The sequence below is a fragment of the Artibeus jamaicensis genome, unplaced genomic scaffold, assembly GCF_021234435.1.
Source record: "Artibeus jamaicensis isolate MK-2021 breed Jamaican fruit bat unplaced genomic scaffold, CSHL_Jam_final contig_444, whole genome shotgun sequence".
Classification (NCBI taxonomy): Eukaryota; Metazoa; Chordata; class Mammalia; order Chiroptera; family Phyllostomidae; genus Artibeus; species Artibeus jamaicensis.
The window spans coordinates 8,352,671-8,367,374 of record NW_026521831.1 but is presented as its reverse complement, the minus strand read 5'-3'; the positions used below and the strand labels follow the sequence as shown (position 1 = coordinate 8,367,374).

At 60.7% G+C, this 14,704-nt stretch overlaps 1 protein-coding gene across 2 annotated transcripts in view; it reads right to left on the bottom strand.

Annotated features, from left to right (window-relative positions):
• Positions 1–2,368: 2,368 nt before the first annotated feature.
• Positions 2,369–14,704, bottom strand: part of ITPK1 (inositol-tetrakisphosphate 1-kinase) — a 129,027-nt gene continuing 116,691 nt past the window's right edge. Inside the window, exons 5-7 of one of the 2 annotated variants that reach the window (XM_037130228.2) lie at positions 11,484–11,551; positions 6,712–6,874; positions 2,369–4,460 (exon numbers count right to left, since the gene is read on the bottom strand). In XM_037130228.2, coding sequence (XP_036986123.1) covers positions 4,141–4,460; positions 6,712–6,874; positions 11,484–11,551 — 551 coding nt within the window. In that variant the 3' untranslated portion in view covers positions 2,369–4,140. The remainder of the gene's footprint in view (positions 4,461–6,711; positions 6,875–11,483; positions 11,552–14,704) is intronic. The other variant, XM_037130226.2, reaches the window with a different exon arrangement.

The window sequence follows — 14,704 nt, the reverse complement described above, 5'->3', positions numbered from 1 at the left end:
GACCACTGTGGAGAGCAGTGTGGAGGTACTGCAAAAAATGAAAAATGGGTCTGCCTTTTGACCCAGGGATCCCACTTCTGGGAATATATCCAAAGGAACCCAAAACACTAATTCAAAAGAACATAATCACCTCTATGTTCATTGCAGTGTTACTCACAATTGCCAAGATACGGAAGCAGCCCAAGTGTCCACCAGTAGGTGAGTGGATTAAAAAAAAACAACAACTGTGGTATATTTACACAATGGAATTCTACTTGGCCATAAAAAAAAATTTTACCCTTTGCAACAGCATGGATGGACTAGAAAACATTATGCTAAGTGAAGCAAGCCAGTCAGAGAAAGACAAATACCACATGATCCTACTCATATGTGGTATCTGATGAACAAACTGAACTAACAAGCAAAACAGAGACAGACTCGTAGATGGAGATGAGATGATGGCTATTGTGGGAGGAAGGTTAGGGGTGGATGGATTGAGCAAAGAAGGAAAAAGGACTCGTGGACACGGACAGCAGCGTGGTGACTGCTGGGCAGAGGAGGGTAGAAGGGGACTAAATGGTAACGGACAAAAATACAATCAGATTAGATTTAAAAAGAGCCAGTGGTCAAAGGCTCTTGGTTTGTGAAGAAGAGGTGCATTCATCTGTAGTCTATTCATATAAAGACATACATGCATGTACACAGATTGTCTGGTCAGCGCTGCTTGTGAGCGGGGAGGCAGCAAGCAGCATGTCACGACACACAGGCGTCTGCATGGAAACCAGAACTGCCAAAGTGGAGGGAAACCACTATGCATGCAGCCTTCTGAGAACAAGCAAGCTTCGGGGGGCCTGACCCCTGGAAGAAGTCAGGCTGTGGCAAAGGGACACTCCCTCTAAGCCACCAGGTAGGTTGTGGACAACTCTGGAGGTACAGCGAAAATGCCACCATTCCTGGAAAAAGCCCCCGGTGGTCTGGTGGGGCCCAATGGTCAGGATGAGGGCTCAGGTTGTTCCAAGAGTCAGCTCTTGTGTGAACAGCGTGTATGCTCACACGCGAGCGTGTCTGGGGGTGTTCCAGGATCTTAATGGAGATGCTGTGCAGAGAATGGACAAAGGCAGGGCCCGTGGTCATGGAGGGGAGGACCCACGTGAGAACTGCCTGCCTGAAGGCCCCATCGTCTTAGAGTCAGAGGCAGGGTGTGGCCACGTGACCAAGGAGGGAGAAGCCCAGATCTTTTGTCAAGGACTGATGATGCCCTCCTCAGCCTGGTGGTGCCGAGGTGCAGGGGGCAGGGCTCCTGCAGGACAGTCTGCTCTCAGCCCAAGTCCTCTGCAGTTCTGAGCCCTTGAGCCATGCCCCAAGCAGGGATCTCACCAGGCCAAGGGTCAGTTGCTAGGGGACAGAGGAGAGAGCAGATGCAAACCCCAGGGACACAAGTGAAGCCACGCAGTGGCTCTTGGGGCAGCGGCCAGGGCGCATGCCAGAGCTGAGGGCTCCCTGGCTGGGACAAGGACAGGTAACAGCTGCTTTTCCCAGGTGGCTTGAAAATTATAGCTTGCTGCCAAGGTTCTCCCATCTTCCATAGAGCCTGGTCCTCTGGGCAAAGAGGACTTTTTCAAGGTTCTCTCTTTCAACGACAGGATCAAAGATGCAGGCAGGCCCAATGCAAGGTGCCTTTGCTGACTCCTCAGGGACTTGCACAGGGTCAGCCTTGCGCAGACACCAACAGCAAGGACCACCCCCTCCCCAGGTGCGGATGGCCAGCCAGCGCTGGCAGCCAGTGGGGACTGTCATGGAACCACATCATTCTGTTTCATCTGCAAGCAGAACTCGGCCAGGGGCCTCTGCCCCAGGCGACCCAGGCCAGGGACCTGGCACATGACCCCCTGAACCTACCCAAGGCCCCAGCCAAAATGTGGCCCTGCTGATCGCCACTGGATGCTGCAGGACCAGATGCCAATGCGCTCACCAACTGGTAGAGGCTGGTGACAATGAAGCCGAAGGGGAAGCCACTCTGGATTGTGTTAGCGTGCACCTGGGTGGCATGGGGTGGGGGAGTAGCTGTCATCGCTGCTCAGTCCCTCCCCTGCACTATGGCCACTGTTTGCTGCACAGGGCAGCTGTGGGGGGCAGGGGTGACCTGCACGCGCCTGGCGGCCCCTCTGCCTTTACAAAGCTGAACCGCCCCCTCCATTTCCACTCTCAGAAAAATCCATCACCATGTTCCGGTTGAGGCCACGTCACGGGAAAAGTGACTTGCTACCTGGGGTGAGTAACACCGAAGGTGACCCAGATTGTACAGGAACACGACACGGCCAGGGGTCCCACCACATTCCCCACCTGATCGAATCCATCTGGGATTGGCGTTTTACTCGAAAAGGCAGAGCCATTTTATTAGAAGACTGGAGAATGACAAACTTTTAGAAACACTGTGTACACACAGGTGAACTGCAGTTTGATTTCAGTAGTTTATTTTGGAGACAAGCAGTGCAAGAGGCTGGTCACGCTTTCCTGCTTCCCCGACTGAGGAAAGGTGACGTACAGACATTATAATCGGGGTTCCACACTCGAGTCGTGTAAAAAGCGGGCCCTCGGTGTCTGGGTTGGCCAGGTGGTTCTGATGGCCCCCACCCCCACCCCAAGCCCAAATCCAGCAGCCCCATCCCCACAGGGCCCGGCCCCACAGCCTCCCCAGACCACGAAGCAGAGCCTGGAGGCCTTTCCCTCCGTCTGGAAGTCCACCGGTATCTAAGACACCACGGCGCACTCAGGGGCCCTAGACATGGTCCCCAGCGTTCACTGTCCTAGGATAGCAGGGCCTCGCACTGGCCCTTCCTCAGAAGGGCCTCCGGTTTGCCTGGACCATGGTTACGACAGCCAGCTGGTGTTCTGCCTGCTGCCACCAGAAGCTGGGGTGACTCTAAGTGGGGAGAAGCACACTGTTTTCTCACCCCGAGGGCTGCCGCTCCTTCACCCCTGGCTGGCTCAGTGCTTGGGGCTTGTAGTGAGTACGGGAAGGGATATCGGGCCCATGGGCAAGGGTGAAACAGGCAGGTGTGAGCAGGACTGACGAGAACGGCGGCCACTTCCTACCTGGAAAGTGGGCCCCAGTCACCTCGATCTCAAGGGGAGGCTCATCCTGGCTGGCTTCTGGGGAAAGCAGGCTGCACTGCAGGGGCGGGGGCGTCAGGCCCACCCTTCAGAGCTCTGGTCTCAACGGAGGACATGAAGGCCCGGCGACTCTCAGAACGACTTGCCCACGGTCACGGCACAAACCCTTGGCACGGGCGGGATCAGCCCGGGGCCCCCCAGCCAGGTGGCCCTCTCCGCGTGCCAAAGAGCCGCAGTGCTTGGTCACGGGAGGAGGCCCCCTCTCGGGGCTGCGTGGGATGCGTGGCGAGGGAGCTGGGCTGGACGTGGAGAGAGGCAGTGAACCCGGGGCCTTGGCCTCCAGGGGAAGCTTCCTTCCCCTTCCCTTCTTGGGAGGGACCAGGCGGCAGCAGCCCAGACCCCCCTGCATGGGGCCCCCCAAGGACAGGGAGGCCACAGCCTCTCCAGCCTGGGCTCCTGCTTCTGGGAAGGGCAGCCGCACACCCGGTGGGGCCTCTGGCCCCACTCTTCCCAAGGCTGGGAAGGTGGCCAGCAGAGGGGGAGCCTGCGCAGGGGCGGTCAGGCGGGTGGGCCTGGGACAAAAGACAGAAGAGGGGGACCGTCCACTTGCTCTGTTCAGTGCCAGCAGCCTAACCAAGGGTGACCCCTCCAGGTCCCCTGGGCCTGGTCCGCAGCAGCCATCAAGACCAAGACACGGATGTGTATACACACTCACACACGTACGACAACCACACGCACTGCAACCACACGCACACACGCCCCTCCTCACACTCAGACCTAGTGTTGAAAACACAAGCATGTGTAAACTCAGTGAGAGATCTGCAGGGCAGGAATGGGGCAGGAGGTCCCTTCTCCCCGAGGCTGGACCACCGACTGGGGTTCTCTTCCATCGCCCCCCAATTCCTCATTCAGGTAACGACATCAGAAAATCAGGCTAAAAGAAAAATCAGACCGTTGGGAATTCTTAGTCAGATGTCACCACTGGCTGTTGCTTGCCCAGTGGCCGTGCTGTGGCCCACGCCGCCCTCTGGGTCCTGGGCTCCGCGGCTACTGGGAGGAGGCCTTGGTGGCCAGGGAGGCCACGCAATGCTGCTGGAAGCTGGGCGACACGGCGGCGGTGCAGCCCAGTCTCTGGGGCGGCAGCTTGGCCGTGCTGCCCGGGTCCTGGCCCACCAAGCTGCTGCAGCAGCCGGGGCCGGCGCTGCATGTCCGCTCGCCCGCCAGGCTGTCTGCCTGCTCTGCCAGGAGCCTGCTGTGCCTCAGTGGGGCCGCGTCCCCCATGGCTGCGGTGGCTGCGCTCTGGCCCTGCAGGACGGTGGCGATGTGGTTCAGGAGGTCCGTGAAGAACTCGCTCACGCCCTCATAGCCTGGGGGTGGGAGAGACAGACAGCACTCAGCCCCAGGGAGCAGGGGCAGGCTGCAGGCCTGGGGGGTGGGGGGAGAGGCCGATCGGAGTTGCACAGCCTGACTCAGAGCCAGGTGTGCTCGGCCCCAGAGGGCTGGTCCTTGAATTCACTGCCCCAGAGTGAGAGACACGGCAGAACTGGAGCTGATGAGAAGACGCCTTCCTGGGCACAGCTTCAGAAGCTCATGCAGTCACGTGGCGCAGCCCGGAGGCCCACTCCCCGCAGCGCTCTGAACCGCGAACACCCCTCCCCACCATGCGGCCCGGCCTCAGCTAACCTCACGTGTCGGCTGAGGACTCCCGGGGAAGCTCCCGTGGGCACAGCTGAGGGGAGGGCAGCGCCTGGTCCATGGCTGCTGCTCCCAGAATTGAGTCCTCACCCGGCAAGTATCTACGGACTACTGCATGTGCCATACGCTCTGAACCTCCGGGCCCAGGGGCAAAGATTGAGCACCCCAACTGACACCTAACATTGTGGGGTCCCGGTCTCCTGAGCAGAAACCACTGGGTCTGCCGTCCCCACGCAGATGTGAGGGTCCATGTCAGCACGTGAGTCCTTGGGAGCCACCCCGGAGCAGAATGAGACTCTGGGGCAAGATTTTGTTGACTCCCAGAAACTGCTTTGCAAGACATACGACACAGGGTGGGTGCCCCCACCTTCCTAAGCCCATTTGGCAGGGTAAGAACCAGGCACACGGCTGCAAGAACAAGGGTCAGGACGGGAGGCACATCCCTGAAGTCCAGTGTGCCCGCTCAGAGGGGCCCCGGGCATGGCCCACACGGCTGCGAGCCCACCGCCACAGTGAGCGCGCAAGTGCGGGAACAGGCAGGGTGCATGAACTTCCACAGAACAGCCTGCCCAGTGCCGAGAGAGTGGGGTGCTCAGCAGACAGCTGCTGAGGTTTGCAGGGAGCCCGCGGCTGTGAGGGGGCAGCAGAGGTGCCCAGGAGAGATAAAAGTGGATGAGGAGCTGGCCCGCCCAGTGCCCCTGTGGGCAGAACATCCCCGTGCTTAACCTGCACAATTTGGAGAGGTAAGTGACCAGCCCCAAAGGAGGAGAGCACCATGGAGAGGTGGACGTGCAACAGTTCACCATGAGGGTGAGGCTGGTGAAGCTGGTGAGGATGTGCTGGCCCAGTGTTCGTCCAGGTCAAAGAGCCACCGGGGGCCCAGGGTCACCCTGCTTTACAGAGGAGGACACAGCGCCCCTAAGAGGCAGAGCCAGCATCTGAGCCAGGCCCTTTGGTTGCCCTGTGCCTTGAGTACCACATGGTGCTGGGCATCCACCCCAGGCCTGGGCTTCTTTCAGCCCTGGGGCTCGGGGGAGAAGGGCAGGGCGGACCTAGGCCCCTTGGGAGCCACCAGCAGGTGCGCTACTGGGTTTCCAGGGAAGGGACACAAGCAGGGGAGGTGAGCTGGAGCCACGCCGGGCCAACACCAGACAACAGGAGCTGTACCCTCAGCAACTGCTCAGCTGTCCCCAGATGAGGCCTGGAAGCCCAGGGTGGGACTGTGCACTTCCAGGTAGGGGACAGGGCCCGAGGGTGGACAGGAGGCGGGGAAGGCCCCACAGCTCTCCAGCTGAGAGGCGAACCAGCACCGTGGGGCCCCAGCTCAGGCCGGGCTGTGCAAACGCCATCTCCTGTCCCTGCCAGATGGGAACGCGGGAGACAGCCCCAGAGGAGCTGAGAGGCAGGAAGCCTTCTGGTCAGGAGTGCAGGATGACTTGGTTGCCAGGTGACTTTGGACAAGTCGCTCAGCCCCCGGCCTCCGTGTCCCGATCGGTAAACAAGGCGCTGTGGTAAGGCTCTCAGGGCCGGCCTGGAGAGGTGAGACCTGACAGGCACTCAGAGGCCACGAGGGCCCAGCCCGTGTGTCCCCCTGCGGCCCCCAGGGCTCCTGCAGCCAGCAGGGCATGCGCCCCAGCCCCAGGGAGCACTCTCTGGGGGCTCAGTGCCCCACGTGTGACCTGCCAGGCTTGTCCTCCCTGCAGCGTCCTTTCAACTCTCCAAGTCTACCTGGCCCACGGCATCGGCTGAGACTGGGCCCGTGGGGCTAACGCTGACACACAGGAGAGGAGGGTGAGAACGTGCGTTTGTGCGGGCCCTCTACGCACTCCCTGGCTGGGTGTACACGCCCGACTCTGCGGCCCCATCAGCAGGTAGGGCTGGGGCTCACTGGGGGCCGCCGCGACACCAGTCCCTGCCGCTCACCTGGGAAGGCGTTGACGTCGATGACGGCGTGCTGCCCCGTCTGGTTGTTGATGATGATGTCGATCCCGAACAGCGACACGCCCAGCGCCTGCCGCAGGGCGCGGGAGAGCTCCCGGATGACCTCGTCACTCGGCCGCTCGAACACGCCCTCGATCTTGTCCAGCTGCCGACACAGCACACACAGGAGTCAGGCCCCGGGAGGGGGGTCGCCTCGCACAGACCTCAGCCGAGGAGGCAGGACGGGCCCCCCGGCAGCACCAGCAGGGCCACGTCCGAGGTCCTGCCGACTGCGCAGGCCCTAAGTGTCTGGTGCCCGTTGCCCGTCCAGTCCTTGTAACGACTGAGGAGGGGGTGTCCTCACCAGCACTTTACACACTGGGAAGCTGATGCTCAGAAAGGGCAGGGCCACACGGCACACGCGTCCGGGGCTGGGTTTTGCCTGGGTTTGTCAGCCTCTAAAACCCAACCGTCTGAGCAGAAAGAAGGAGACAGTCTGCTGTGGACTCAGGAAGCCTTCGTGGAGCGCACAGCATGAACAGGACCTCCATGGTGGGGAGGTTGGGGGAGGAGAGAGGCATCAGGCACGGCACAGAGACCAGAACCCGTGGGAGAGCTGGGCGTGGCTGGGAGTCAGGGCAGAGGTGGGGCTCGGGGGAACTTTCAGACAGGAGGGTGCAGGGCTCTGTGGACCAGCCCAGTCCTGGGTGGGGGAGAGCACAGGGCTCCTGGGTGGGGCTCGCCAACTTCCCCTTCACAACAGCCGCTCAATTCGGTGTTTTCACACTAACTCGCATCCCATCTGAATGGACTTCCCCAAAGGGGCTACTGCGCTGCTCCCACCAGACGCCTGGGTCCAAGTTCACTTCCAGCAAAGCTTCCTCGGGGCCAGTGGGCTGTCCCCTGTCCCAGCACCACCGCTGCTCCCTTTCTGTCCCAGTTACAGCTGGCTGGGGGCAGGCACACGAGGCCTCCTGGGCTCGGCACGCCCCCACAACCAGGGCCTCCGAGCAGGTCCAAGGCGGGGGCCTGGGTCCAAGCCCAACAGGGACTTCCTGTGCTTCGGTCTTAGGGAAAGGGCTGGGCCGCTTGGGGCCTCTGTCTGTCCATCTGCCCAACGGGCCCAATGGCTCCCACTCCAGACCATCAGGAGCAGCCTGGAGGCCCCTGATGTGGTAGGACGGTGTATATCCCAAACTCTACAGCAGGGACAGCTCCGTGTCGCCTCCCGGTTGGCCAGAACAGAGCTCACAGGGGCCACTCAAAGAATGCTGGGCTCCGGAGGACTGTGAGCCCGGGGGCCAAAGGGGAAGGAGGGGCACCGAACTCTCAGAAACGAAAGTGAGGCTGGGTCAAACGTTAAACACAGAGTCACTGCGTGACCCAGCAGCCCCACTCCTGGGCGCGAGCCCAAAAGGGCCGAAAGAAGGCAGGCGTTGGTGTGCCGGTGCTCACAGGGCCACTCCGCACAGAGTCGAAGGGCAGGAACCAATGGAGTGCCATCGACAGAGGGCCAGCGGAACAGACGGCGTCACCCACACAGAGGAGTGTCACGCGCTGTCGCAGCGTGGATGAGTCTCGGAAACACAAGGCTGAGCGAAAAGGCCAGGCGCGACAGCACGCGCATCGGACAATTCCCTCGACGTGACGGGCCAAAGAGGTGAATCCACGGAGGCACAGAGCTGGTGGTGGTTCAAGGGGCTGGGGGGAGGGGGGAGGGATGCTAAATGGGGACGGGGCTCCTATCAAAGTGGCCAAAATGTTCGGGGACTAGACAGAGGGAGTGACTGCACAATACAGCAAATGTACCTAATGCCACTGACTTGTCCACTTTAAAAAAAGCGAGGCTGGCTGTGGCTGGGGTGGCTCAGTGGACTGGGTGTCATCCTGCAAATCGAAGGTCACCGGTTCAATTCCCAGTCAGGGCACACACCTGGGTTTCAAGCCAGGTCTCCCATTGGGGACATGCAAGAAGCAACTGATGGATGTTTTTCTCACACATCACATTTCTCTCCCTCTTTCTCCCCCCCTTCTCCTCTCTCTACAAATAAATAAATAAAATCTTGGGAAAAAAAGGGAGGCTGGGTCAGGAGGGCTGGAGACAGAGCCCTGGGCACCAAGGACAAAGGGTCCTTATCCCAGCACAGGACGCTGCAGTGGCGAAGGGGGAGCTGCCAAACCTGTGCCGAGCTGGGACTCCGCACTCAGGCAGCGGCTGTGCTTAAGCGTGACCCCCCTCCCCCGCTGGCTCCGCACAAAGGTGGGACTCTGTGCCCCAATCCTGCTGTCTTGGCATGTTACAAGGGAAACACTCTCATGGGCTGTGGCAGGTGCCCATCACTCAGCACCTGCCCACCCTGCCCGTCCCTCTCGCCGGTGAGGAGCCAGAGGCTGGGCCCACACAGCAGCTTGGCCACTGGTCCTGCCCGCTGTGGGCCCTGAGCTGTCGGCGACCCTCCTGGGTCTTGTTTTCCCACCCCAGTAAGTGGGGTGACACAGAAACCTACACTGTGGGACTGTGGGACTGTGGGACTGTGAGACTGTGGGACTGTGGCGAGGGTCCAGGAAGCTGATGTCTAAGGCTCACAGCCCAGGCCCAGCAGCAGTGGGGGTCTGGCTGCGGCATCAGTACGAAGTCTCGTGACACACTGTTTATAAAAGTACTTTCTCAGCTTAGCTAAGGGATCTCAGAAATCCTTAGGAAGCCCTTCCTTTATCTGAAATCAAACCCACCTAGGGCAAGACAATGGCCTGGGAATCCTGCCTGTGGGCAGAATCAGCAAGGAGATGTTCTGGAAAGTAGGTCTGTGATGGTGGAAGTGAGCAGCACCAGGTGGCTCACCTGTCCCGGCTACGCCACACACCTGGCACTGTGCCGGGAGCTCCCTGGGCCCAGAGCCACCCTGCGGGGCAGGATGGAGACACCGAGGCTCGGAGAGAACACACAGCCTCGGCACAGTGGAGCTGGGGTCGGTCCCCAGCACACACACCCTTAGCCAACACCCTACACTGGTATTTGGGACCTGCAAGCTGGGTGTGGGACCTGGGTCCCTCCCGGGGGGTAGGACCCAGGAGGAGGTCCTGCTCCCTGCAGGAGACGGAAAAGGGATGGAGGGCCCCCCAACCCCAGTGCCGAGAGAGTGGGGTGCTCAGCAGACAGCTGCTGAGGTTTGCAGGGAGCCCACGGCTGTGAGGGGGCAGCAGAGGTGCCCAGGAGAGATAAAAGTGGGTGAGGAGCTGGCCCGCCCAGTGCCCCAGGGGCAGGAGGATAAGGGGCATGTCGAGAATGGAGCTCCCTGTGCCTGGCCGGCCTGCAGGGGTGTTGGTGAGACTTGCGTCCTCAATGGAAAAGGGACAGCCAGCTGCATTTCCCTTTTCAGTCCTGGGGGTTCCTGAACAGCAGCCAGGAGTTGTGATGGGGGAGACGGGCAGACAGGCCCCGGAATACCTGCAGGCTGACTCCCGTTTTACAGGTGAAGAGACAGGCTGAGTGGGAGACAGGTGACTATTCACGGTCATTTTGGGCGGGTCACTCTGCTTGTGGCCCTCACAGGGACCCTCTGGCCTTAGGTCACAGCCCCAGCCCTTTCCGAGGTCTGCGGAGCACTGACTGCCCTCTGCCCTCCGCCCTGGCTGAGCAATGTCTGACAGCAGCTCAGGGAAGAGCCCTGTGGAACTGGGCTCGCCTAAGCATCTGAAGCTTAGGAGGCCAGAAAACCCTTTAAAAAACCACCTCCCTGCCTGGACTACTGACATCCTGGAATGCGCACACCCAGGCACCGAGGGCAACACCTGCTTCTCTCTCCCCCAGGCTTCCCTGACTGGGAAACTCACTCCTGAGAAGTGTCTGTCACCACCTCGAAGGACGCTCGTGCTCCCCCCAGGTCCCTGCCCACACCTGTGCTCTGTCAAACCCTCAGCACACAGCTGGCTCCTCAGAGGAAGTGGAAACACACGGGAAAGGGACCGGTGGCCTGGGCTGGAGGTATAAGGTGAACTCAGGCCCTGACATGGAACGGGAGGGCCCGGGGTCCGAGGCCCAGTGTATGCTGGGCCTCCCTGGTGGGCCAGCCCAGGACAGCGAAGGGCACACAGGCGAATCCTCCCAGAACGGCCAGGACGGCTGGGACTCGGGGGAGGAGACCTGGGGGGGTGGCCCTGTGGCAACTTCTAAATGTCTGCTTCACAGTCTACAGTAAGATAAAAAGTCCTAAACTTCTGGAAGGCCCAGCTTCGGAATCGGACCGATCAGGGTCCAGTCCAGCTCTGCCCGGGGTCAACAGCCCTGTGAGCTTGGTGAGGCCGTCCAGCCTCGCTGGGCTCAGCCTCCACCCTTAGGAAAGCAGGGTGGCCCTGCCTGCCGCCCGCCTCTTTGAGGCCAGGTCAGGGCCTGGCTGCAACAACACAGGGCATCCAAGAGGGCAACATCCTCTGACCACCGGCCTGACCACCACTGCCGGGAGCCAGCCCAGCACCCACGGAACAGCGGGCTCCTCACACTCACGGGACTCCCATGGACAAAAGGAGATGGCAGTGCCCCCCCCCTTCCACCAAATGCCTCCTGCCTGGGGGGATTCCCTCACGCAGGGAGAAGAGTCAGAAAATCTCCACCTGCAGTAACCCTGGTGTGCAGGCACAGTATGAAAGTCAATAGTACGAAGGCCGGAAGCAAGAAGGGCCTTCGCAACCTCCTTGGGTCCCAACCACCCAGCTCCATTGGAGAGCCCCGCCCTGGGACCCACAGCCAGCGCATGCCCACAGCAGGAGGGGCATACCTCGGTCAGGACTGATGACGACTCCGGCTTGGACACATTGTGGCTGTTGAAGAAGATGGACTCACGGTCTGAAAAGGCAAACACAGGGGGAAGCCGGTTAGTAGCTGAAAGGGATGGTGACTCCACTGCCGGACACCAGGGGGCAGCACCACCCCAGCCACCAGTGACAATGGCCGCAAGAGCCTTCAGTCTGAGTGTCCAGCAGCAACCACCTGGGGCTCCAGAGAGCTGGGCACCCCCAACCCCGAGGAGACACTACCCCACAGACAGACACACGCCCATTCGGGGCTCCTGTCTCGAATCTTCTTCCCACATGTAATGGAAATGACTGGCTCATTAGAGCCCACCAAGGCTACCACCACACTGGGTCAGATCCGGCCCCAACACCTAAGGCCCCTCCCCAAAGTGCCGTGTGTCTTCCAGACCCGGCGTCGGGAAGGGGGCCGGGGCGTGTGGCTCTGTGAGCAGGAAACGCCGCACGTGTGAATACTGAAGGCCCGGATGAAGAGGCCCAGGAACGCCGCTTCGCACGGCCTCCCCGGCCCCCGCCAGGGTCTGCCCAAGGAGCTCCTTTTCCGGGCGGCACCTGAGGAACAGCCAGGCTGCCGTCGGCGCGGGAACGTTCCAAACATGAAGAGTTCTGCTGTTTTCCAACTATTCAGGAGAAAATGGGAACTCAGAAGGTAGACTTCTGCAGGAAATACCCAAGAAGGCACCCCGTTTGGCTTTGGAAGCTGCCACAGCCCACGGCAATGCCCGCCTTATCCCTGTCCATCAGTTCCACCGAGACAGGCAGGCTGATGAGCGTGGCGAGGCCGGTTCTCTATTTGTCCCCCAGGAAGGGAAGGTCGGCTGGCCCGTCAGGAGGATGTTCTCGAGCACCTGGAAGAGCGGCCCATGAATCCTAGAACCTCACAACCACGAGCCCCGGGCCGGTTCCGGAAAAAGCTGCCTATCGCCACGCTGGGAACCTCCAAGCATGGCCAGGGCCACGAGCCGCCATCTGGCCTCAGTGCCCCGGGACACCTGGCTTATTGCAGGGATCCAGGCCCTGAACGCAGGATGGAAGGCCAAGCTGCATCGGGTACCAGGGCCCAGGCTGAAGGCCACCTTCCCTGGCTGCCGCCAGCTCCCATGGGCTCCCACACCATGGCGACTTGACAGTCACACACGAGGAAGCGGTCGGGGCAGAGGCCGAGCAGGCAGGCGCTGAGATGTACCTGGCGTCCTTCCCGCTAGCGAGGTACACAGGCCCCTGGCCGCCCTGGCGTGCCCAGCAGTCCTCCCGCCACTCCGACCAGAGCCGGTCCAGACCAGGGGCACGAGAGACGGTCCCGGGAAGGAGCCTGGAAAGAATAAGCACCCTGCAGGACGTATGCCGAGCAGCTCCCCAACCTCTGCTCCTAAGCACTGACGGCCAAGAGAGTGAGCCTTGGGCATGAAAAGCCACACGGGCCAGAGGCTGGAACCGCCAGCCTTCTGCAGGTGCTGCCCACTTCCTCTCCACGTACCCCAGCCTGGCCCAGCCCCACTGAGCTCAGGGCGCCTCCCACCCACCCTATGGGTGCCCAAGGTCAGTAGGCAGAATGGCAGAGCAGGCCAAGGGGTAGGAGGGCCACCCAGAGCAAGTAGACACAAGCCCAGGGAGGCTGGAAAGCCGGCTGGAGCCACAGGGTGCACTGCAGGGGCCCAGCCGTGCCACAGCTGGGAGGAGAGGTATGCTCAGAGGGCCGTCCAGTGTCTGATGAGCTGGGCAGACCATGCCACAGCTCCTTGTGGCTTGAAGATCAATCCAAAGTGTGGCCCATTTCGAGGAAGACCTGTTCCTCTCCTGGCTGACCCTGCCCAGGCCCTGGCCAGAGGGCTACTCATGTAGGACAGGGAGAACAGCCCTTGGCCCAGACCCTCCCTGTGTGTGGCTGGAGCAGGGACAGAGAGAGTGAGGACGCTGGGAGCTGCTGACCAAGGAGACTACGGGAAGCCGAGACAGGCGGAAGGGGTCAGAGTGACCTTCAGTGCCATTTCCTCGGGCAGCGGAAGGATGCCCAGTTCCTCTAACGGTGGCCTGGCCAGGCCTTCACAGGCTGCTAGCAGGATGCCCTGGGCCCCACCCACTCTGTCCCCGACACGGAGCCCTGGAGCCGTCACGTCTCCCTGTGGGGGAAGGGGACCAACCAGAAGAACATCGGTTTTTTGTCCCCAGCTTACAAAATAAGAGGAGCGAATGACAAGATTAATCTCCAGATACCCAGTAACTCAACGGTGCGGCCAGGGTCCACGGCCACATTTTCCTCAGGTCCTTTGCTTAATCTTCATGTCTCTCTCTGGGGGAGGGGGAGGGGCACGTCACAGAGCTGCAGATGGTGGACCAGGTTTACCTGTTACAGTTACAGGTGCTTGTCACCTCTTCAGAGCTCCAGACCTGACTGCCCTGTCCAAGGAGCTCCCCTCACGCAGTGGGGCCCGGGACCCTCTCGTCTGGTGCTACAACGAGTCCTTTTACCACCTCTTTCCTGATGTGCGGTTTCGCCCACTAAAACGCAAGTACACGAGGACCAGACGCGTGGCTGACCGGGTCTCTCGCCAGGGCTGGGTGCACGGCAGGTTCACCCAGGGAAATACGGCGTTTACCGAGCCTCAGAGGCTCTGGGTGAGAGACCTGCAGACTGCAGGCCACATCTGGCCCACCAACCTGCGTTTATAAATAAAATTTTATTGGAACACAGTCATGCCCATTCATTTACATGGTGTCTACAATGCTTTCACAGTTCAGTGGCAGCATCAGATAACCACGACGGAGCTAGAAATACTCACTCTCTGACCTTTTGCAGAAAAAGCCGGCTGACCCCTCTGTGTGTTAGGTGGTACTGTTCTTTTACAGCCCCTGCCCCCCTGACCAAGGGAAAAAGGTCCCAGATGGTAAGGGTCACCAGGGCGCTGTCCACAGAGGAACGGAAACAAGAAATAAGCCCACTGTATGAGGGGGAGCAGAGGAGGTGCAGAGAGGGAGTGGGCTCCCGAGACTGAACCACAGGCAGAGAAGGGAGGCGCCCCTGGTGGCTGGCACCATCCAATGTCACTCCCTGCGTGAGAGCCTGACTTTAGCTGCAGTAGACACAGCCTGCAAGGTGCCACTGGCTGCAGACACACCGGACTCCAGAGATGTTAGCACAGAAAAACCAAAGTGCACCTGAGAACCCCAGAGCAGGGCAGCTATGGAG